Source organism: Phacochoerus africanus, chromosome 5, assembly GCF_016906955.1.
Source record: "Phacochoerus africanus isolate WHEZ1 chromosome 5, ROS_Pafr_v1, whole genome shotgun sequence".
Taxonomy (NCBI): domain Eukaryota; kingdom Metazoa; phylum Chordata; class Mammalia; order Artiodactyla; family Suidae; genus Phacochoerus; species Phacochoerus africanus.
Genome location: NC_062548.1, coordinates 39,973,655 through 39,998,563, shown reverse-complemented (window position 1 = coordinate 39,998,563; position 24,909 = coordinate 39,973,655). Strand labels below are relative to the sequence as shown.

The 24,909-nt window shown below is 45.5% G+C and overlaps 1 protein-coding gene across 17 annotated transcripts in view; it reads left to right on the top strand.

The window, feature by feature from the left end:
- RBFOX1 (RNA binding fox-1 homolog 1) overlaps window positions 1-24,909 on the top strand; it is a 1,607,565-nt gene that overhangs the window by 1,535,285 nt on the left and 47,371 nt on the right. For 7 of the 17 annotated variants that reach the window (XM_047780555.1, XM_047780550.1, XM_047780545.1 and 4 more), the window contains 2 exons: window positions 3,368-3,500; window positions 14,158-14,197. In XM_047780555.1, the coding sequence (XP_047636511.1) occupies window positions 3,368-3,500; window positions 14,158-14,197 (173 nt within the window). Of the gene's footprint in view, window positions 1-3,367; window positions 3,501-14,157; window positions 14,198-20,830; window positions 20,874-24,909 lie in introns of all 17 variants that reach the window. The other 10 variants (XM_047780546.1, XM_047780543.1, XM_047780551.1 and 7 more) reach the window with 3 other exon arrangements.

Here is a 24,909-nt window from a genome sequence, read left to right as displayed (position 1 = left end):
CTCCCCTTGTGGCTCAGAAGGTTAAGAACTCTACCAGTATCCATGGCCTTGCTCCGTGGGTTAAGGATCCAGCGTTGCCACAGGCTGTGGTGTAGTTTGCAGATGTGGCTCGGATCCGGTGTTGCTGCGGTGTAGGCCAGCAGCTGCAGCTCTGATGAGATCCCTAGCCTGGGCACGTCCATATGCCACAGGTGCAATTTTAAAAAGAAAGAAAAAAAATAACCAGTCTTGTCTTCTTAGACCCAAATAGAAAGGAAACATCATTCTGGCTGGGTTCTACATCCTAGCATTTTAGCAGCACTGTGAGAGAAGGGTATGGCAGAATCCACGAAAAGGGCTGGCTGTTGACCATTGAAGAACATGCAGAGGGTTTCAGATGATAGGCCGTGTGCCTTCGCTTTGAGGTCAAGGTTATTCTGACCCTTGTAGTTCTCCCTGCGATTACGTGAGGGGATACAGAATTGGGCACGGCTCCTGTGAGAAACCCCACTGCCTTTCTCTCCCTGCCTCCTGTCACCCACATGCCGCTGCAAACCAACTATGTCCGAGGCCTCTGGGAGTAATGGGAATTGATGGGGTCGGGGTGGGAGCCGTCTACTCTTGAACATGATGGCAGGGGAGAGGGGAAGCCCCTCTCGGAAGTTTGGGGGTAGGATGGAGGCAACTTTAAGGTAATAGGTAATGCAATACCCTGTGTTAACTTTTTGTTTGTTTGTTTGTTTTGGTCTTTTAGGGCCATACCTGTGGTTTATGGAGGTTCCCAGGCTAGGAGTCTAATCGAAGCTGTAGCCAACAGCTTATGCCACAGCCACAGCAACGCCAGATCCAAGCTGCGTCTGTGACCTACACCACAGCTCACAGCAACGCCAGATCCTTAACCCACTAAGCAAGGCCAGGGATCAAGCCCACTACCTCATGGTTCCTAGTAGGATTCATTTCCACTGAGCCGCAACGGGAACTCCCTGCCTGTGTTAACTATTGAAAAGAGCCTCCTTGGCTGTGAGGCCTTTCAGAGTCTTTACATGTCTGTTTTCTTCTTCTTTTTTTTTTTTTAAGATTTTTATTTTTTCTATTACAGTTGATTTCTAATGTTCTGTTAATTTCTGATCTATGGCAAAGTGACCCAGTCATATATATATATATTTTTTTTTCTTATATATCCTCCATCCTGTTCCATCACAAGTGACTAGATACAGTTCCCTGTTCTATACAGCAGGATCTCAGGGCCTATCCACCCCAAATGCAATCGTTTGCATCTACTAACCCCAAACTCCCAGTCTCTCTCAATCCCTCCCCTTCTCCCTTGGCCACAAGTCTGTTCTCCATGTCCATGATTTGTTTCTTGCCATGGGAAACTGTGTCTTTCCCAGCCTTGTGTGTCATTAACCACACAGTCTGGAATCCCAGGGGAGGCAGGGCTGTGGGGGAAGGAAATCCTTCCTATCTGGTATCACCTGTTTCCCTCTCTCTGGAAATTCTCAGAGCTCCTGTCAGGTAAATAGGATGAGAGGAGAGGCCGGAACAGAGAGACAAGCTTCCCTGGATAGTCTGTCCTTTGGCTGGACCACAGCCCATGGCTTCATTTGCTTGTTTGTGTATCTAAGCCATCGAGCCCCTACCATGTCCAGTATTTAGAACCTACTGTGGATAAAATCAGGGGGCTTCTGCTGACTTGGGCAGGGGCATGGGAAGATGCAAAGATGAGTATGGTGGGAGGTCTCAGGGAGCTGGCCGATGAACAGAAAAGGTCAGTGAAATGAATGACTGACTCTCTTCCTTCTCCGGGAGAGGCTGGGTGTTCTGCCAATGAGGGTTCCTGGACAAAGGAAGTCAGTGGTGTTAATGCATTTCCCTCACTGAAAGGCTTTCTGAGCCTTTAATACAGATCTCCTGGGACAGCAGTTTCCCGGATATATTTTCCATAAAAAGGGCCCTCTCCGTGGCATTCATTGTGGGCACCCGTGCCCACTAGTTAGTGGGATGGGACAGGCATGAGCAGCATGGGGAGAGCACTGAGGTGCCAAGAACAGAAAGAGTGGTTTTCTGAAGGCTTCCTGGACTCCTATGCGTTAGGATTTGCAGACGTTCTAGGAGGAAGGACAGCTCAGGCAGAGGAATCCTATTCATTATCAGGGGTCTCAAGCATCAGGTTTCCTTTCCCACTTGATTCCTCGCCTCGTTCTGCTCAGAGAAGTTTTCTCCAGGGGAAGCAACCCTCTCTCTAAGAGCCGAGTTGCCAGACTTCTGTAATCATGGCGGTTGTAGAAATGATTTCATAAACTGGATAAATGGTTCGGGGGCTGATGAGACGTGCGTAATAATTTGTTCCTTGGAGCAGGAGGGGTCTGAACGCTTAGGATACATACACTTGTCTGTAGGAACGTTATATTTCAGTGAAAAAAATTTAACAAGCAATATAGGTAGGTAAAGAAAAATATGGGGAACAATTAAAATAGGATGGGGAAAAGTACTAAGATGTACTTGTGAAGTTCAGCCCCAGAGATGATCACAAACACATGGGAATATATATGTATTTGTATATATAATTATATACATATGCATGTATATATATACATATTCACACACATGCAAACATATATGTATATACATACACAAACACCCGTGTATATTGTGTATGCACACAATGTACATATATATACATATTCACTCACACATGAATACATACTTACACATGTATGCAAAACACAGGCACATGGAGTTACGTTGTGGCTCAGCAGTTAACGAATCCATGAGGATGCAGGTTCGATCCCTGGACTTGCTCAGCAGGTTAAGGATCCGGTGTTGAGGGGAGCTGTGGTGTAGCTGTGGCTCATATCTGGCATTGTTGCGACTGTGATGTAGGCCAGCGGCTACAGCTCCAGTATGACCTCTAGCCTGGGAACCTCCACGTTCCATGAGTGCGGCCCTAAAAAGACAAAAAAAAAGAAAAAGAAAATACACATATTGTGTGCCCATCCGTATACCTATTATGGACAAGATACATGTGTATACGTATGCATGTAGATAGATGGATGGTAGAGCTGAGAATACACTACGCAGACATCTTGCAATGGACCTTTTAAAAAATTTAAGGCTGTGCAGTGAGCTTTTCCCCTGTTAGGAAGAATTCTTTGTGAAAGTTTGGCATTGACCTTGGAGGGACCGCAGGCAGTAGCAGCCCCGTCTCTCTCGAAGCCGACCTTGGTCTCCTCCCTCCTGCCAACTTTTAGAAGCCTGACTCCGGGCAGGAAGCGAGGCGGGTGTCCAGCCTCGGCCTGCAGGGGAAGGGTCCTGGGTGGGTGGTGGGGCCCCTCAAAGCCAACTGTGGTCTAAAAGCCTGCACTCTGCTCTCTCCTCTTGTCCGCAGTGCCCGGCTTCCCGTATCCAGCCGCCACCGCCGCGGCCGCCTACCGAGGCGCGCACCTGCGAGGCCGTGGCCGCACCGTGTACAACACCTTCCGGGCCGCAGCGCCCCCGCCCCCGATCCCGGCCTATGGCGGGTAAGTGAGGCAGCCCCGCACCGGGCAGGCCTCCAGCATCGCATCACCGCCCCCCCTCCGCCCCCCAAAACCCCCGCGTGCGAACAAGCGAGCGCATGTCGGCCTTGACCACCCCACCGGAACCGCCCAGCATGCAGCCCGCGCGCTTGCAGTGCAGCACCTTGCAAAGAGTCTTGAAAAATGATCGTAATTTGTCTTGTCATGGTTGGTGCCTTTAAGCATTCTACATGTCACATGTTGTTATGTAAATTCTCTTTGAGACTGAATGCTGGAGAACAGAGAAATGGTTACAGCCCAAGACGCCTCTCTGATGATTGCAAACATCTGCTGATTAAGGAGGTTGGATCACAGTTGCCCCTTGAAACCCTCTGTGGGGGGACGGGAGGTTTGCAAACGTAAAAATCCCTGCGGTGGTCTTGCACCCCCTTCCCTCCACCAAAGACATCTTGTGCTTCAAGGTGTGTGAACCTTTGGCTGAGAAAATTAGGCGTGGAGTCCAGCCCAAATGCTTGAAGTTCAATGAAATTGGAATTAAGACTCCTCTAGTTGAGTTTTCCAAAATGGCCTTTGCCTTCCTTTTCCCTCCTCAAGGAAAATGCAGGTTGATTTGGTCCCAGGGCCAGTTTTGGTCTTTCTGTGCATGGACATTGTTATTGTCAAGTGAACATCAAGGAATGTGGTGAATGCTCAAAAAAAAAAAAAAAAAGTGGTACTGGTGTGATGGGCTGCGATCGTGAAATGCTCCATTTTCTGCCTTCCTGTCAGGAAGCCTAGAACATTCTGGCCCCCTCAGAGAGGGAAGTCTCTTCGGTGGTGGTCTTCACAGGATTTGGGGGATGCCTGGAGACATTTTTGGTTGTCATGGCTGGAGTGGGGAGGGGTAGGGGTATCTGGTGGACGAAGGTCAAAGATGCAGCTAAAAAATCCTACAATACACAGGACGGCCCTCCATCCCCCACCCCAGCAGAGAATTATGGGACCCCCAAATGCCAATAGTACTCCTCTAAGGAAAACCCAGCCATGCCCAGCAGTCTGGCATGAGGCTTCTCTAGCCAGTGACCAGCTTTTCTGGTCCGTAGAAAGATATCCAGGACTGTGTGAAAAGGGTTAACTGCATTGTCTATAGCTCTGTGGCGTATGCATGTTTTAGAAAACCCGAATCAGCCTAAAGCACCTCTATTATGCAGAGGACAAAAGGAAGCACTCTGTGTTCATTATTTATTCACATCTCACTCATTCCAACATAGAGCATTTGAAGTGTTTTAAACACAAATGCAATGAAACAGAGTTAAGAATATTAAGAAATGAAACCTGATGGAATCATCAGGAAAAGAAAATAAAAGCAGAGAAACAAGACAATATCCAGCATGTCTTGTATTGTCCTTAGAGGTGGATCAATTTGGAGCTTCTTAATGCACAATACTACTGCAAAAAGATTTTTTTTTTTACTTTAACTGAAAAGGTGGTGGATAATAATGAACCAAGGATGAATTAGCCCTAAATTCTCCTGACCCTCCAAAATAATGCATGTCTCAAGTCTTATCTATCTGATGTTGTAAGGACCCATTGATAGTACAATCATTATCTCCAGCCCACAGTATTGAGCCCATTTTATAGATCCAGAAAGGCAGAAACAATGATTTGTTATTCCTCAGGCCACATAATGAGTTATGAAGGAAAAAAAAAAAAAAAAAAAGAAGGTACCCTCTAGGCTCATGTAATTACTAGAGCAAGATTCATAAGCTATAAATGCAAAATTGCACATTTGTATCACATTGGTTTGTCTGAAAATCATTACCTTACCTTAGATGGTAATTGTAGCTTTTTGGTCTAGGTATCTTTAGTATCTCACTGCTATATGGAACAGAAAAATGTAAAATTATATCGCTTATCCTCACACGCACGATTTCTAAAAAATCTCAGAATAACATACCTGCTGTAAAATTGAAATTTGCTAACTTCTAATGAGCTTGCTCTTTGCTGGGAATAGCCATGCATAACTAATTAATGCCACGTTCACCAGGGAGAGACCCAGGCATCTCCAAGCGGCAAAACACGTTGTTTGTGACTGCTTCGGACATGATTTCATTTTAATATTCTAGCAGTCTTCCTAATCATTTTGGTTATAATGGTGGATTGTGTCTTTTTCCTGACAATACTATGGCTGGACTTCTGAAACCCCACTTACTAGGAAGATGAAATTCTCAAGACAGGAGAGATGGGAAATGCAGAAGGGCTGGGGGTTGTGTGTGTCCGTGTTTGCATGTTCTATTAGAGCAGAGCACTGGTCGAAAAGGAGGAAATGCAGCTAGTTGCCTGGGTGTTTTGCTGGATTGCCAACTGCCTGGAGTGCCTTGGCACCAAGTGAAAAAGCGTGAACTCAGCGTCTTCTGTGAACATTTCCTTTCCTTTCATTGGCTTAGACGGAAGGAATCCATGGGGGAGGGGCGGAGGGGCAGCTCATCTTGGAAAGAAGAAGAGCTGAGCAGGGCACAGAGCCGACCTTGGCTGGAGTAGAGAGAGACGGGATGTGTACTGGGTGCAAGCACGTAGCAGACACCCACTTCTGTTTCCAGGAAGTGACTTATCAGGGTTCAGGTGGTCCAGGGATGAGTGTGGATTTCCTGTAGCTGTTTGTCTGCGAAGTCCTCGGGCTTCTTGGTTTCTAGGGAGGACTGATATCTTCCTCTAGTCCAGTTCAGCTTAACAGTGCTTCCCTCGGCTCCGTGCACTGCCTTGCACTCAGGATGCTGAGGCAGATGGCACCTTGGGAGGCGTTTCTCACCTTCAAGTGCAGAGGGCACCGTAGAAGCTGATGGTTTCAATCAGTGGGATAAGTGATAAGGTAGGGTGTCAGGTGAGCACCAGGAAAGGGCCCTTAGCCCAGTTTGGCTGCTGAGAGAAGGGTTCCAGGAAGAGAAACAAATAACAGGACGCATTTAAATCCAGTCACTTCCTAAATTGCCACGTTAAGATCTCACGCAGCAACTCTCCCTCACGCCCAGAGATGCCCCATCTTTTTAGAAGCCATCACCTAGCAAACTACATTTCTTAAGGAAGAATTTCTTTTTCCCCGCTGTCACCAACTGAAGGCATACCTGTCAACCTTAACCTCCATTCTTCATGAAGCATCCAATATGAATATACTCTGTTCCTAAAACTCCAACCCCAAATGTGTCATTTATCCTATATTCATGTACAGTTTCCACGTATTTCTTCAGAGATTAAAAAAAAAAAAAAGAATTTCCACAGCCCCTCAGTGGCTACTTTTGGGGAGGTACCGTCACTTCTTGGGTGACCCTTAGAAGTGTCCAGCATCAAGATGGTCATACAGGATTCACTAAGCATGCCCTTACATTCATGCATTTCCTTTTATTAATTTGGTTTTCCCCTCCATGTCCTGCTATTTTCTGAAATCCCTCCCAGCAAGTAAAGAAAGGTTATGAGGAGCCCCATCTGCTCATCCTCCCATTTCTAAATGGAAAGTTATTGGGACGTGAATAGATGATCACTTCTGGGTGGGTCTGGGGCTCTGCTTGGACCATGGCAGCCTCATGGGAATGAGGCGCAAGCCCTAGGCTAGGCCAGTCAGCTCCTTATTGATTGATAACATCAATTGAGCGAGAACGGGTGATGCGTCAGAAAGCTAATGTCTACACAGTGCAGGATTGTCACTGTCCTATACAGACACGGACAATGGGGCAGATAAGATTGGCTCCTGCTCTTCTATCTCATTCTGCCCAGGGAGCTGACTTAATCATCTCTGTGGGCACAGTGGCCTTAGCAGGTGACTGAAAACTATAGCTGCCTCCCAAGGGTTGATAGAGGATGAAACAAGGAGATCCATGTAAGGCTACAACTTAATCAGTTCCATCAGGTGGCACGTGTTATGTGAACCGTAGCTACTGTTGTCGCTGTTGATATAGTTATTGACTTTTTATTAGCTGCCCACACTCGTCTCTTTCTCCAGGCCCCCTTTTGCTTGTGATAAGTCCTCAGGCAGATTCCACACCTCTCTTTCCACGCATCCGTTACCCTTTGGCTGGAAGGCTCCTGTGGTTCACAGACCTCCATTCCCCGGAAGCCACAGAGATGGCTTCAGACAGAGGCACCTCAGTGGTTTATGGAATCTGCAGATGGGAAATAAAATATTAACGAGCAGACAGTCTCAGAGAGGGTGGAATGGACCACGTCGTCCATATTTGTCCTTGCATTTGATCCCGGAGTCAGTCCCTGTAGAGGGGCCGCCCTGTCTAGTCTGTCTTCCTATGATTCACCTTTGGGAGAAAGCACCCACAGGGGAATTGCCTTCGGGGGAGCTGCAGGCTGGTGATCTGAGGATGGGGATGGTAGGTGGAAGCATCAGAGACATATGGCAGACTCAGCCCAACACCCAATGTTAGAGGAAAGCTGCAGTCCTCCCCCACAGCACCCCCTGTGACTGGCCTTCACTGGTTAATTAATTATTACACAGCACCTTATCCAGTGTCTACTATGCAGCACACATATTGTATGGGGATACAGATAGGAGTGGTAGAGAGCCTTGGGAGATTTTTTTATTTTTTTTCATCACGATTCCTCTGAGTCAAGCATCTAGCATTCGCTGTAGGGTTTTGGTCTTGGCTCCCTGTATATCTTTGAGCAAGACGTTGTCCACTTTCTCGGGTCATTAATTATGACCCATCTGTATACAACTTCTCAGTTACCGTGGGAGGTATTTTGAGGAGACAGCGCTCCTGTGAGTACAGGAAACCTAGGGTAATATCCCAGGGAAAAACTTCTTACAGTTGGCCAGGGCCAGACGAAAGCCTGTAATAGATGCTTTAGGAATGCTTTCAGGTCAGGTCCTCAAAAAGCCCCTAGGGCTGCAGGTGTGTACCTTTCTTTCTCTAAATCGACCATGCTTCTTGGTTTTCGTTTATAAATGTCTCATCCTCAGACGGTGTCATCTGCAGCTTAGGTACTTCCTGGATTCACGTGAACAGGAGGAATTAAAGTCATCATCATATTTTCACAGAATACTTTCCACTGGGCCCTCTAGCTTTGGGGGGTTTCTGTTTGGTTGGTTGGTTTTGGTTTTGGTGTGCATTCTTGTTTAAATTCCCAGCCAATTTTAAAACATAACCTCTTCCATTAAGGAAAAAAAAAAAGCTTCTTGATTGGGTGCATTGATAGACCAAACAGTGGTTTGTTGATAGAAAGTCAGTGGTTCTTAAATGGGGGGGGGAGAAATGACATAGATGCCTTTGATAATTAATTAAAAAGATGTGTTTTCCCTAGGAAAATGTCAGTGTACACACACCACACAGTTCTGTACAAATGTCAGTGAGTTTACAGACCCACCTAATATCTATTCAAAACACAAGGAGATTTGGATAAATTAAAATTTTTATTTTTCCATGCGGAATGGGCAGTAAGATAGAGCAGTTTAAATAAGCTTCCCTTCAAGAATGTATTGGTTGTTGGGATAGATCCTGTTATACAAACAGACTGTACAGTTGGGGCATCCTGTACTTACTTTCTTTCCTTTTTTATAAAGTAAACTAATTTGCTGTAGTGCAATCATTTCCTACTTGCATCCATCCAAATATTTAACTATTGTTATTACCTATCTAAGAAAATGAGATGTGCATTTGCATTATGTTCTTGCAAAAGCATATTGCAGCCTCAGAGTGATTGACAAGCAATACAATTACCTTTGCATGGCTAGACAGACTGCCTCTGCATTAAAATCGGGGTGCACCTGTTCAGGGCATGGTGACTGGGCTCTGGCTCATTTATCTAAGGCTACATCCTGGATGTCACCCCCTGCCTTTCTCTGCCTTCATCACTGATATTTTGCGTGCACCTCTTTCATGGGATTTTAAAACGTGTTTGGATATATCCTTGGAAACCCGCATGAGGCTTTGTAAGAGCTTGCCTATAACCAGCTTCTTCCTAGAACAAGACCTAGAAAGTTGACCTCTAGTGTTGTCTCAAATTTAAAGGTAAATAACACATGCAAGGTGGTATTCTGTAGGGCAAGAAGTCTATTTGTCCTTGGACCAGCAGCATCAGAATTCCCTGTTACTTGTTAAAATTGCAGATTCTTGGGAGTTCCCATTGTGGCTCAGTGGGTTAAGAGCCCAACATAGTGTCGTGAGGATGTGGGTTCAATCCCTGGCCTCACTCTGTGGATTAAGGATCCTGTGTTACCACAGGCTGCAGCATAGATCACAGATGTGGCTCCAGTTCTACATTGCTGTGGCCATGGCGTAGGCCTGCAGCTGCAGCTCTGACTCAACCCCTAGCCTGGGAACCTCCATATGCCACCTATGGCCGTAAAAAGAAAATGAAAAGGGGGGGGGGTGAATTCTTAGAGTTTCCTGGTGGCTCTGAGACTTAAGAATCTGGCCTGGCCACTGCTGTGGCTTGGGTCTCTGCTGTGGTACAGGTTCAGTCCCTAGGCCAGGAACTTCCACGTGCTATGGGTTTGGCCAAAAAAAAAAAAAAAAAAAAAAACGCTATAAAAGATTTTTAAAAACACAAAGTTCTTAGACCCAACGGCTCCTTCCCAAACCACATCCGTTGATTCAGAACCTCTGGGTGGGCATGGGGCCCAGCCATCTGTGTTTTAAAAGGCCCTCCAGGTAATTATGATGTGGCTGAAGTTTGACCCTTGCTGGCTGCTGTAGCAATTAAAAGTTTGGGCTGTGAAGTCAGGATGACCTGGGATAGAATCCTGGCTTAGTCAATACCGAGCTCTCTCCATTTCACTTTACGTCTAAAGAGGCTGTGATACCATGATCCATCTCATGGGGCTATTTTAGGGATTAGGCAGGATAATGGCAGAGGCGGACCCACAGTCTTTGTTCTGTAGGCATGAGGAGTAGTGGTAGTCAGATGTATGCTATGACTTAGGGAAAAAAAACACACACAGCATGGTGGTGAAACCTGCAGCTCATAAAGTGGCCTCGTTTCATGCAGCCAGCAAGGATGGCCCCGTGGGTGCCTGGTTTTATAGAGTCATCTTGAAGGCAGATCCTTCCCCCTGGTTCATTTCTCTTCCAAACCTGCAGGTGTTGCACGTGGGGAAGACCGGCCACCCCTTCCCCATGCTGTTTGTGAGAGCAGATGGAATTCTCCATTTCCTTTCTTAGGGAAGCCACCACATTCAGCTGGCCCTCTGACCTCCCCCCACACTAGACATTATGACCTGGACCCTCTAGACATGGGCCCTTGCATTGCTGTCCCTTTGCCTGGCTTGCCCTTCCTCCCTAACTAGCTCAGGTGCTGCGATTTTGGGGGGCGTTCACGTGGGTTCCCTCACCTCTGGTGCTAGCCCTCGATCTTCCAGTGCTGAGCCAGAGGGCCATCGTTCCCCTCCTCTCCTGCAGCTGTCATGGCTGCTGCACCCTTACTTCTGTACCCTTGGCTTTGAGCCGCCCTCTAAGCTCCCTGAGGGCAGGCTTAGCTGGTGGGCTTGCTCTCTGTGCCTTGGCATCGTGGTTGGAGTCTTATCAGCATTTCAGTAGCAGAGAAACAGGCTCATCATTCAGTGTGTCTGAGCCTGTTAAAATAAGACACCCCCCGCCTCCACCAGATCAGGGTTTTCCCTTTGGTTCTCAGAAACATGGGGGTGTCAGAGTCCCAGAGTAATTTTCCGTGGTCCACAGTGGTGGGCAGAGCGTGGCAGCTGGGTCACCTTGTGGGACAAGAAAGCAAACTCCGTTCCCTGTTCCTGTCTCACTTCTGGGAGTTGTTGGTGCAAAGAGGCTTGACATGGAGGCATGCAACTGGCCACAGTACCCAAGAGCTTGTCCTGGAGAAAGGAGGGGCCCCTTTCTTGGCCAGAGCTCAGCCTCAGCTACTCCTGGTCCACACCATGTGTCCCCTGAAACAGCCCCCAGTGTCTGCTCCATTATTGACAGACGAGCAGATGCAGATGGGGTCTCGTTCTACAGGTAGTTGGAGAAAGGTGTCGCTTCCCATATTTGAATGTGTATTCATACTTTGTTACAATGTCAATATATTGTTCACACCTGCATCACATTCTGTCTAGCCTTACACCGGTCTCCTGAGTTAGTGACCAGCTTTTGAAACTTATCCCCCCTCCCTCCCCCATTGACAACATCCACTGATGCTGAATAACCAGATCAGAGACAAATGTGAGATTGCAGGATCCTACCTCTTAATCCAGTATTGAATTCTACGTGGGATTTCTCTGTGTCACCGTCAGTCGCCTCCTGATGCCCAATTTCCCCTTTAAATGATGGGCAGTATTCACCCAATAGATATTTGTTTTACCTCTTCAGGGTAGAGAGCAACACGTTAGGTATGAAGTGGGGTGGAATGTGGAGTCAGCTCTCGGGCACAACTTCCAGGGTGAAATGAGTGGTGTATGCAAAAACCTTTAGGATTGGACCGATACTTAAACTTATACGACACGTGAGGATCAGAGGATGAGCATACATGATGCTGGTGTTTACAGGAGGGGGAAGAACTCAGCTTGGGGCGGGCACAGGGCAAAGCTCCTGGAGAGTGACACGTACTTAGAAATGCCATGGCAGGGGCTGTGCCCAGGGCTTTGCAGACATGGTCTCATTCAGTTGTCAAGTACTTCCACATGGGTATGTACCAGCCTCTTTCCCCATTGTACAGATGGCTAAGTGAAGCTCTGAAAGCCTAAGTCCTTAGTCTCAGGACCCATAGCTGCGGGTTAGTGAGGCTGTGACCCAGATGCCCTGCATTTCCCATCTACCTTGGCTCTCGAACGGTCATCAGCTTTCGGATGAGGTTTTTGGGAGAGGAGGCTGTGCCGGCGCAAGGTCGTGCAAAGGTGTGATGGCAGGAAGGAATGGGACAGAGCTGTTTTGATCTGGGCTGAATGATCAGCTCTGGGCCCCCATCTTCTTGGCCGAGGCCAGCCCTGCCTTCTGACCCCCAGTAGGCACCATCTTTTCGTGTTGGAAACGTTGAAAGAGAAATCGAAGCGTAGCCAAGGACTGTCGCACACCTCAGTACCTTGGATTAGGACTTGACGCCACTTGACAAGGGCGCGTGTGAATTGCAGCCCTTTTCGATCCAAATGCAAACAGCCGAACACAATTCCCACCAACCTCCTTAAGTATGTGAAATCCCTGCCCCGTTTGAAAAGATGCTGGGGCTTGGGGAGTAGCCAGGCAACTGCGAAAAGCTCTGAGAAGCATGAGAAGCTGAAGTGTTCTCCAGCAAAGCAGGGTCTCCGCCGGGTGCGTGTGTGCATGCGCGTTGTCACGTGCCTCCTCCCTGGCTCTCAATGTGCTTGGCTTACCTGGGGGTCTGCTCTGCTCCTGAAGCCTGCTGGAATCTGGCGGTAATCAAAGCCATGCTGCCATCAGGAGCCCCGCGCCGTTCGATGGCGGGGCTCATTGGTCCTTCGCTGGAATCATAAATCATCTGTAAACTCCATGGGAAGATCTCAGGGAGGGTTATTAATAACCACTGCCGTCCTGTGGAAAATATGCCTGGAGAAACCCGCGTTTTTAATATTTGAGATCTCCTGCAAGCCCCACAAAAGCCTGGGAGGTGTGCAGGCTACCCGGGACCCTCATGGACCCATTTTAGTGGTTAGGAATTGGAAGTCAGTTTTCCAGGATCCCATAGCTATGAGCTTCTTTTCCTGGCTCTTTCGCTCAAGGTACACCCACAAAGTTCTGGAAGAGTCCAGGATCTTTTATGTACTGGGTCCTGTGGGTCCTTCCTCTCAGGGAGGAGAGAGCTGCTGTGAGGCCAGGCTGGTCACATCGTCATGTGGGGCTTTTCTTAGCCTGGACATAACGTATGCACCTGTACACGCAGGCATATGCACATACGCACAGATGTGCAAATACATCCTTCTACACACATCATAGGCACACTGTATACATTCATATACCCATGCACACACATGCACTTAGACACATGCACATGGTATGCACACTTACCCACATGCACACGGTATGCACACATGCATTATGTCCAAACTAAGACACATTCATGTGCATACATGCCCACAAAGCACCCACATACCCTATAAACATATTATATTCTTGCATACGCATCTACACAGATGTTCACTCACCCATATCATTAGAGATCTTCTCTGACATTCACCATAGAAGAGTGGTGTATGCAATTACCAAATACAGTTCTAGAGTGTGAAAGAATTTAGAAGAATATTTCTGCAATCATTTGGATCATGCAGCTCCCCCGGGGTCCCTTCAGCATCACCCATACTGAAAATGTGACATCTGCATCCCTACTCTAATCCATCATAAATTTTAAGCAGATGATTTTTCCCCCCAGGGGGAGCTCAGGGGTTTGACCGAATGCACACACTCTGACCCTCCTATCTGCTCAGGTCACTTAAACATCAATCCCCTTTGCATTTCTGCGCCCCTCCCGAGAGATGGGAAGATGTGGTACCCAGCACACCACCACATCCTGATTCTGGGCCGACGCAGAAGCCCAGCCTAATTTTCTCGGTCTGATGGACTGCTGTTGTCTCCAACCTCCTTAACCCATGTGAAAAGGCTCCTCGAGTTTCCTGTGTCTCGGATCTTGTGACCAGACTAACTTCACCAGTGCAGGGGTTGGTGTGTCTGCATGGGGAAATGCACTAATATGAATGTTTTTCTTTGTGTGTGCACCCTTGCAGTGTTGTTTACCAGGATGGATTTTATGGTGCAGACATTTATGTAAGTATTCATGAACATGCATGCCATCCTTGTTTCCTCCCGGAGTCATTCTTTTTACAAGTTTGCTGTGCCTTTCTCTACTGGGTTTCCTCTCTCTGCGGGTGAAAGTCCAGAGGCTGAGGACAGAAGGCCCTCTGCTCACAACCCCTGTGGAGTGAGGGGCACGCGCTCCTTTTTACATCTCAGAATCAATGCAAAACACCACCCCTGCTCAAAAAAAAAAAAAAATGTTCTTCCTCCCAGGTCAGATTCAAGCATCTCCTCCAGAAAAGATTCCCTTTCAAGGTCTCACTATGGTCTGTGCATTTTCTGCATAGTACTGAGGATGACAGCTGTAGTTACCAGCTCTAGAGGGTTAAAAGATATTTTCATGGCTGATGTTTTGGAGGTTTTCTTGTCCATACATGTAGTTGTTTGGCACTTCAGCTCGAAACATATTTCTTTCCCCCGCCCCCATCTCTCTCTCTCCCTCCATTGATGATTTTAGCGAGAAATGGCTCCTAACAAAATCTAGACCAATGTGAGCGTCCCACTCTTTTTGTTCTCACTCCCTTATTCCCTTCACTTCCCCCAAACGGGTACCTGACTTAGAAGTAGTTGTCAAATTTAGAATTGTGTGTTGAATGGTACCACTTCACTTGAGCTTTCCACTCTTAGGAAAAGGGGGATGTTCTCATTAGGGGGCCCATAATTAAATTTACCTAAGTTGATCCAGAGGTAGTGTTTCACCCATATTATTTTATTAGCAATGTTACGAAAATGAGTTCGAATAAACACCATTTAAAAGAAATGCGCAGGGTCGGGGGGGGGAATTTTCTAAATCATATCATTATTTCTGTTACTAGTGACCTTAAATAAATTCAGTGGAATCATATTTGTTGTTTTATAGACTAGATAACAAAGAAAAATAAAACCATACTTCTGACCAAATTGATGCAATTTACTAGAAAATAGGAACAATGCTAGTTATTTAATTTGCTTCCCTTTGAATTTCAAATAATTACAATTTCAAGACAGAGTATTAATCTCCATCAGTGATGAACTTGATTCTATTATTATTGCATCAGATACATTCATTATAATCTGTAGGTCAGTTTTTTTTTTCCTCTTAAAAATAAATGAATGAACAAGCTACACTTTCTCTATTCATCCAGGGGGTAACCAATTTCCTGTCTGTGGTTATAGCTCCATTCAAACCTTCTCAAATTCTCTTTTTCCAAACTTTCACTTGATGTCATTTTAAATAGAGAGGCAGATGGGGGCTAAGTAGGCTGGAGCTCCTCCACCCTTCAGATACCCACCCAATGTACCTGAAAATCAGTCTCTACCCCTGCCCCCAGTGTAGCCTCTGGATAGAGGATGAAGGTGGAGGGAATTAGGACTTAGTTTAGGATTTTTTTTTTTTAATTTGGGAAATGGAGGGAAGCGGAGAAACAATGGAGAGATTAGAACATGCGACAATCCACCAAAAAGTAAACTATCTTCATAGAAACCTACGAAAGGCGGGGAAATGTGGGCATGACAAAGCCTAACTAAATTTGAAGATATTACAGAGTTCCCGTCATGGTGCAGTGGAAATGAATCTGACTAGGAACCATGAGGTTGCGGGTTCCATCCCTGGCCTTGCTCAGTGGGTTCAGGATCTGGCGTTGCCATGGGCTGTGGTGTAGGTCACAGACGTGGCTCAGATCTGATGTCGCTATTGCTGTGGTGTAGGCTGGCAGTTGTAGCTCTGCTTGGACTCCATGTGCTGTGGGTGTGGCCCTAAAAAGCAAAAAAAAAAAAAAAAAAAAAAAAACCAAAACAAACATATTACAGTATTAGCTATCATTTGCTGAATGTTCTCATCTCTATGAAATGACAACAGTTGACCTCATTTTTTGTAAAATGATACTACTATATTGAATTTTTAATTTGTGCTGTCCTATGAATAGGTCAAATTGGTGTCTTTCCCTTGCCTCATAGATTGTTGCATCATAGGAAGCAGAAGCTGCCGGAAGGCACAGGCTATAGGATCCCACAAATAAGGGGGAAAGTCAGTGGTTAAGAGTAATGGATGGAGAATGTCGCATTGGTTGGGACCAGTTAAATTCCACGAGAACAAAGCAGATGGAGGAGTTCCCGTCATGGCTCAGCAAGTTAAGAATCTGACTAGTATCCATGAAGATGCAGGTCTGATCCCTGGCCTTGCTCAGTGGGTTAAGGATCTGGCATTGACGTGAGCTGTGCTATAGGTTGCAGACATAGCTCGGATTGGGTGTGGCTGTGGCTCCAATTCAACCCTTAGCCTGGGAACCTCCACGTGGAGTGAGTGCAGCCCTAAAAAGAAAAGAAAAAAAAAAGGCAAAGGGAGAGAGCAGAGGGACTTAGAAGAGAGCAAATACACTAGCATCCAGACTGAGATGGAAAGAGACAGTCCTTTCAGGGAGAAAAGTTCTCCCAAAGTCCCTTGGTGCTTTTGGTCCTTTAGGATTTTTTGTTTCCCACTGGGTGGGGCTTAGATGAGGGGAGTTGTGTCAGTAAAATTAAGTCCTGAGTTTCATGGTATCTAGGTTTAGAAATCTGTTCTTCTTGCCCCTATCAAACCAACAATATATATATATTTTCCCCATAGCTCATAGTATGACAAAAAGATTTTTCAGCAGGCAATTCCAAACAGAAAAAACTCACTGAAACATGAATTTGGAGCTTTGTTTACATGGCACCTTGCTGCCCTCTTTCCAGGAAGGTAGCTTTGGGAGTACTTGGCTCCATGTCAGATGGCAGCTTGGGAATGTTGCTGCTGGAAGGCACATGTAGGTGGAGACAGTGAGACCCAGGTGTCCCCATTACAGCAACAAACCAAGGGCTCGGAGATGACCTTAAGTTGATTGAAGGGCAAGAAAGACTATGAATATTTCCTGAACACCAGAGCTTACAGGGCAGCAGTATTCACCTTGGCCAGAAGTATAATCTTTTTTTTTTTAGGGCCACACCCATGGCATACTGAACTTCCCAGGTTAGGGGTCGAATAGGAGCTGCAGCTGCCAGCCTGCACCACAGCCACAGCAACACTGGATCCTTAACTCACTGAGCAAGGCCAGGGATTGAACCCCCACATCCTCATGGATCCTCATCGGATCAGTTAACCCTGAGCCACGAAGGGAACTCCCAAGTATATTATAATCTTGAATGTGCTTTTTCAAGCTGCTAGTCCTCTGTCCTTTGAGATACTAATGTGTTCTCATGACTGGAAATGACCCCCGTGCTCCATTTTTTTTTTTTAATGAAATGATGAATCAAAAGATTTGTTAAAAATTATACGAGGTTCTATTTTATATAAAGGAAGTTTGTGACTTGCCTGTTCCATCCCGTTAAAAAGAATGCACAATCAATAGGTTTCGGCAATCCTGGGAGGGCAGGTGGTCATCAGTTATTTCTTTTTCATTTTATTGGGCAGATAGTGAGCTTCTGCCGGGGGTTGCTTTTAAGGAAGGTCAGTTTGTTCTCAGCCTTGACAGCGTATCAGAGCAACCCAAGGACCATAACAGCAGGGGCATCAGAACGACTCTCCTTTTGTGCATACCCTACTTCCTCCAGCTCCTCCTCTTTGTTGCCCAAGGTCTCTCCATCCCTCCCACTGGAGGTTGGAGGCCCTCCTCTCATCTCCCAGTTCTGCAGAAGCATGGAGGAAGTCATTGAAAGATCTGCAGGATCCCCCAAAACAAAACAAAACAAAATAAAAGGAGTTCCCATCATGACTCAGTGGAAATGAATCTGACTAGCATCCATGAGGATGCAGGTTCAATCCCTGGCCTCACTCAGTGGGTTAAGGATCTGGCATTGCCATGAGCCATGGTGTAGGTCCCAGATGCGGCTCAGATCTGGCGTGGCTGTGGCTGTGGTGTCATCCAGCAGCTGCAGCTCTGATTCAACCCCTAGCCTGGGAACCTCCATATGCCTCAGGTGTGGCCCTAGAAAGACAAAAAAGCAAGAGCTACAGGATCACTACAACCAGCAAGCCACATCCTCATATCTAGAATGAGCTCTCCTGAAACGTTTCAGAGAATGGAGGATTGACAGAGAGAGAGCGAAATGATCATAGACACCCTGAAAGTACTTGGGGCAGTGGATTCGTTGTAAGATGCTGGGGAGCCAGAAATTATGGTAAAAACCAGGGACGTGCCCTTGGGCTGAGGGCAAGGAAAAATACTCTTACTGGAGAGCCCAGCTCTGTAGGAGAAATGCTGCCCATCACACTCAGGTCCAGTGTAGATGGCCACTCATCACAGGACATAGGAGGTTTCTGAGTCTGCAAAGAGGGTAACAAAGGTCATTTTCTGGGGGGTCCCTTCTATCCAAGGACACACTACACACACACATACACACACGCACACACACACACCCATGCCTTTATCTCAAAAGGTAAGAAATGAGCTTCCATAGCTAGTGTATCAAGTCTCCAAGTTCACTCTCATCACTTAGTGGTGCACATGTCTATAAATTCTCTTCAATTAAAAAGTGGGCCAAGTTACAGGAAAAAAAGATATAAATAACAGGAGAGACGATTCACGGGTATGATCAATTGTTTGCACGTTGAAGCAGCAAGGCCATTTCCCTTGGACCTGCAAAGCAATCTGTTAGGTTTAGGGGTGAAGCGCTGGATCTCATCAGGCAGGCATTGATCAAGGGGCTGAAAAAAAGGGTTCCTGAACTGAACTTAGTCCAGACATGTGTCTTCACCCACTCAGGGAGATATCAAAGAATATGACGTTTGATCAAAAGTTAAGAATTGAAAATGGAGAGAAAGAAGAGCTAACAGAGCTATAAGAAAGGAACTGACAGACTCTCGGTAGAATCTAGAGTAAGAGATTGGAGTTCTGGGCACTGGGAAGAAGAGAAGACAGGAGCAGGAGGGGAGAGAGGGAGCTGATAGAGAATGTAAGTGTTAACCTTACCCGCCTTTGATTAGAAAGGCCCTATGCTTTCTAACACTTAGTGCAGCTCTGAGGCTACCCAGCAAATATGTCTCCATGCGATGCCAGTGCGTTTTTCCATCATGCCCAAATCCTATTATAATGAGGTTCTTACTGACACCATGGCTAATGCAGTTATAACCTGAATTCATGTCACTCTGCCATCCATAGATCTTGAACCAAAGAGATGTCCTCATTTCACTGATGTTTGAACTCAGGACAGAGGGGTGTCCGTAGCTTCAGGAACGTGTACTGTTAGAAAGCAGAAGTTTTTCAGGTAAATACCCCAAGTGTCTGTTCCTGAGACTGCTTTCAGAGGGAGCCAGGGGAGGGCTGGCTTTAGGCCAGTCACCAAGGGGGAGACAAGAGCCCATCGGGAAGTTAAATGTCTACCCTTTAAGTGACACTCTTCACGTCCCCTCCTCACGTGGCCCTATCAAGGGGCAACTTCATTACCCATTACCCACTACCTCCATTTTTTTCCCCCCCAGAGGAGGAGACTGTTTTCAGAAAAAAAGATGAAATAATGGTCCAGAAATCTTCACTGACACTGGGATTCGAGCCCACAGGATCTAGCTGCAGAGCTCCACCCCGAAGCCCTGAACCTACAGAATAACATTTTTGTCCTTGTTGAGCAAATTTGATTAATACAGTGAAAGAAAGGAAGGGAGGAGAGTGAGAAGTGGAGAATGGAGAGCTTTTGGGGTGGGTAGGGCACCAGAATAATAATATTTATACTTGAAACATCCAAATGAGAGAGAGGGTGGGAGGAACTTGTACAGGCATAATTCCACAGACATGGATTTTAACTTAAAAAGGAAGTCTAAGTAGAAAAGCCAGACTGTATAAGATATACCACACTCACCCAGCTTTATAAGGCAGGTCCTTAAATCTCTTAAAATGTTCAGTCACCTTGTGATCTGCCCTGGAACTGGAATATTTCACTTCCAACTAGAGCAGCTCACAGAAAAGATTAGCCTCACCCACACTTAACTCTCACATCCACAAACTGCTTCGCCTTCTGCCCAAGAGTTCTCTGGAGATCCGGCCAGTGCTGGACTTGACCAAAGTGACAGCCACATTCACAGAAGCTTTTCTAGACCTGTGCACACGCCCACCCATAGCGTTGCTAGTCATATGTGTTAAAAGTAGCTTCAGTGTGATTCATTGTTTCATGAACTGCCATTGTGCTGTCTATTAAAAACATAAAGGCATTGATACAGCTACGTTTGCAACTATGCTGTCACCTGAAATGCCTCAATAAATAGGCATCAGCGTTAAATCCTCAGTTGTTCCAGAGAATTCCAATCATGAGATATAAGTGATACATGTGAGATAGTTACCTTCAGCTGTCGGAATATCCTTGGAAGGGACAGAAGCCATGAAAGTATCCTTTTTTTCTTCTCTGAAAATAAACACGTTATAACACAAATGCCAGGTGTGGGGCTTGATACCCGCCCCCACCTTCTCCATACTGTCAGTTACAGAGATTTGCAAGTAAGAAATGTTTGGCTCGGCTTGGTCCTTCTTTTGGTTTGATGGGTCACTCCTAGGTCTTGGTGAAATAAGAGACGCAAACTTGTAAATGAATTGCTCTGGAAGTTCTGTCTGACTTATGCATTTTCTTTTATTTATTTCATTTTTGCATTGAACACATTACATTTCTGTTTCCTTATAGAGTAGTGTATCAAGAGCCTGTGTATGGCAATAAATTGCTGCAGGTATGAAATCCCGACTGGTGGAAAAACTCATCACTATTGATTGTGGGTTTGCTGTGAAATCCTACTAACAAGACAATTCTGGGGAGGGGAGATGTTCTCTAACATAGGAGGAGGAAAGACTTAACTGAATTTTCCAGTTTTGATGTGAATTCTTCTAGAATAGAGATGCTCATCCTGAAATTTTCTTTTTTTGCTAGATTACGTGTGTCTCAACATGGAGGTCTGGCTTGGTTATTCCTTTCTAGTCTTAAAATGTATTTGGCTTCAATTCATGTAAATTCAGTGAACGGAATTCATGGGTTTCATTGAGCCACTTGTCTGAGAAATACTTTAATAGGTTCCTGGAGTCAACTGGGATGGTGAAACCAGAAACCTTTTCTACCTCCAGCATGGAGGGTCAACCTAGTTTATAACTTTCCCTGGCTTCAATGTAGCTTCTTATCAATTTATTTCACAACTTTTCCCATAGCTCTCAAAGCTGTTTCTCACTGTGAAGCAACTTCCAAAGGAATGAACCTGTAGGAAGGAAAAGAAAAAAAAAACAAAAACAAAAACAAAAAACAACCAACAAACACATCCATTGAAGTGTAGCTGCCTAAGTATCCAAATCTGGTCTATAGCTAACATTACAACTCTCAAATAAAATGAAAGAAGAATATAAAACTAAAGATGAGCAGTGAGAGTTTTATTACATGGAGTTCCCTATAACCTGCAACTCTCATTTTTGTTTGGTATTAAGTCAATTAAGAAAGTACACTTTCTTTTTTTGGCTGCATCCACGGCATGCGAAATATCCCGGGCTAGGAATTGAACTTGTGCCACAACAGCGACCCAGGCCACTGCAATGACAATGCCAGATTCTTAACCCACTGTGCCTCAAGGGAACTCCCAAATTAAGAAAGTGCACTTTTTTTTTTACTGTAAGATTAAACAAGTTTTAATAAGAAATCTAATATTTAAAAAAATGGATACTTGGACTTAGGAGAGGGCCAAATAACTAAAATTTCCAAAATCAATTTTTTTTCATCTTTCAAGAAAACTGGACTTCTTCATGCTTTAAACACAGCTGAACATATCATGCAGATAAAGAGTAACGATTCATAATTCAGTTTGATGTTTTGCAAATATTCTTGTACATGTTATCATGCATAAAGGTTGTGTATATATTAATCCACCTGTTTTTGCACAAAGTGAGATCCTTGGATATTTTGGGAAAGGAGGGGGCCTCTGTGATGAAGTCCATGAAACACACACAAACACACATGTTAAGTCCTACCCTTCCCCATGTCCCCACCAGCACACAAAAATATCACTTCCCAAGCAATTTGCCATTTGGCTATTTGAACATCTTTTCCAAAAGTATTTCAGAGCGTGATTTCCACTGTCAAACCACACTGAGATGCAGCGGAGATCCACAGGGCTTATCAGTACTGCTTTGTGAAGTTCCGCAAGTGAGTAACCAGTTTCATTTCATTTCACTCAGCATCTCTCAAACCAGTTTGGTCATGAAACCTTGCCTTTCTCTGTCACTATGAATATCCCACCAAGCACTGCTTTGAAATGATACCTGGGGGCATCATTAGAGGTCCTTCATTGGTAGTGCCCCCCACCCCACCCCATGGCCCTCCAGAGGTCTCGCTGACAGAGGAAGTGTTTCTGATCATGTGAGTCTGTATCCTTCATGGTGGTGGGAGAGGAGCTCCATAATGACCATTTAAAAGCTATACTTTCTATAAGGTCACATTTGTATTTTGCTGCCCAGCATGTGCAGAGTATGTTTTAGAAGTAGGGAGTGCGGAGTTCCTGTCGTGGCGCAGTGGTTAACGAATCCGACTAGGAACCATGAGGTTGCGGTTTCAATCCCTGCCCTTGCTCAGTGGGTTAAGAATCCAGCGTTGCTATGAGCTGTGGTGTAGGTCGCAGATGTGGCTTGGATCCCGAATTGCTGTGGCTCTGGCGTTGGGCGGCGGCTACAGCTCCGATTAGACCCCTAGCCTGGGAACCTCCATATGCCACGGGAGCGGCCCAAGAAATGGCAAAAAAAAAAAAAAAAAAAAAAGAGGTAGGGAGTGTAGAACTATCTTGTCCTTCTCTCTCCCCCGCCCCACCCGCGCTTTGGTTGGGTGGTGGTAAAAATCTAATTGTGAAGGACGTATTTTTTGTCCCCATGTCTGGGAGGACCACTTTCAGCAGGAACATGGTTTGGTGACCACAAATGGAAGAGAATGCTTTCTTTTTCAGACATTACCCCAGAACCTTGCAGAAGCTGGGGCTATGCTCAGCGAGCTGCAAAATATGGGGCAATAAAATTGATTAGAGTCACCTGTTAGAAAGGCAAATTAAAGCAATTTAATTTTTCGATCATTTTACAGTGTATGCACAAATACACCACGTTAATACACGACTCTGGTTTTCCCCTTAAACAGATTTCATATGGAAGAAAAATAGCAAAGGAAGGTTATACAGTATACAGATGTGGAGGTATCACGCCATCTAATCCTTTTCTTTTTCCGCTTATTACACATTTCAGGGATCACTTAGACCTGGACTGTGCAATATGGTAGCCAACAGCCCCACGTGGCTATTCACATTTAAATTCAAATGAACGCAAATGAATTAAAAATTCCATTTGTTGTGCCAGCCACATTTCAAGGGTTCAGTAAACTTAGGATGAGCAGCCTGCATGTTGGGCAGCACAGATATAGAACATTTCACTCATCATCGGGTCTACTGGATAACAAAGACCTCACTGACCAAGGTCAAAATCCCTCCACTGGCTCCACAGACTTTAGCAGACCATGATTTTGACTCTTGAATCAGGTTTATAACACCTTCTTAAATAACAAAGGCAAGTGTGAAGACATTGGCTACTTGGCCCTGTCTCACATGGAAGTACACACTTACTTTCTCAAGTGGCCAGCTCATAGGCAAATATATAGAGAATGGGTCCTTCCTAAAGCTTCACAGACAAGCCTCTCTGTTGTGCAGAAGGATCCCAGGTGTACACACATCCGTTGGATGTGCAAGTTGTCAACCTAGTAGTCGGTGAGATTCCTCCTAGGTGTGTTCTGTTTGCACCGCCACAGTTTTTCCCACTTATCAAACTCTCTACCAACTGGGTTGCTGGAAGCCATTGCAGAAGCTGGGGGAGTTGTACAGAGTTCAAACAAAGAGAGTTTACAAGCCATCTGGGACCAAATTCACAGTCACCAAATCATGATTGATTCACATGGCACTCAACGCAAAGATCTTTGCAGTAATTTGGGGGTTTTGTTCTGGGAGTGAAAGAAAAAAAATCACACACGCACACTCAACTTTCTCCACTCAGAACTCTCAGCTGGTTACAGATAATGCCTCCTGGCAATCAGAAAGCCAGTTCCAGCCCCTCCTCACCTCATTAAGTCTAACATACATATCTGCACACCTGTGTCTTTGTGGCTGCAGGATGAAAGCTGAGGAGATGGGCAAGCAGATGAAAAGAATGGCTCCAGAAATCTGGTGACCCAGTTTCCCCTCAGCCCATCAGTCTGTAGCTTGAGCGTGGTGCTCCTGTGACAACTGCTTTGGTTTTACAACAGCTCAGCACATTTAATGAGTTTCTCCGTTCCTAATTAGAGAACATGGTGTTTGGAACACCAGGTGGTGTCTGGCTAAGACCTCTTTTTCTTTTCTTTTCTTTTCTTTTTTTTTTTTTTAACTTCCACATTGTTTTTCAAGAGAGACTTAAAAAAAAAAAAAGAAAATACTGGCTCCAAATTATTGGTGATTATCTGTCAGGATGTCTTGGATGTGTCTTTTCCAGAATGATCCAAAGAACAAACTTGATTAAGGAGAAACCAGCTTTTTTGGAGTTGCTATGTCAGTGAGAACAAATTTACTCTGAAACTTAGCTGGGATTGGCAGAGAGTAGAAAGAAATTACAAAGACCAGTGTATCTACCTTTTGATACATCTTTTTGCAATCTTCTTGTTCATTTGTTTCCTACCCTACTACTTAGTTCTTTTACTACCTATGGAGCCAAATATAATAAACTCTT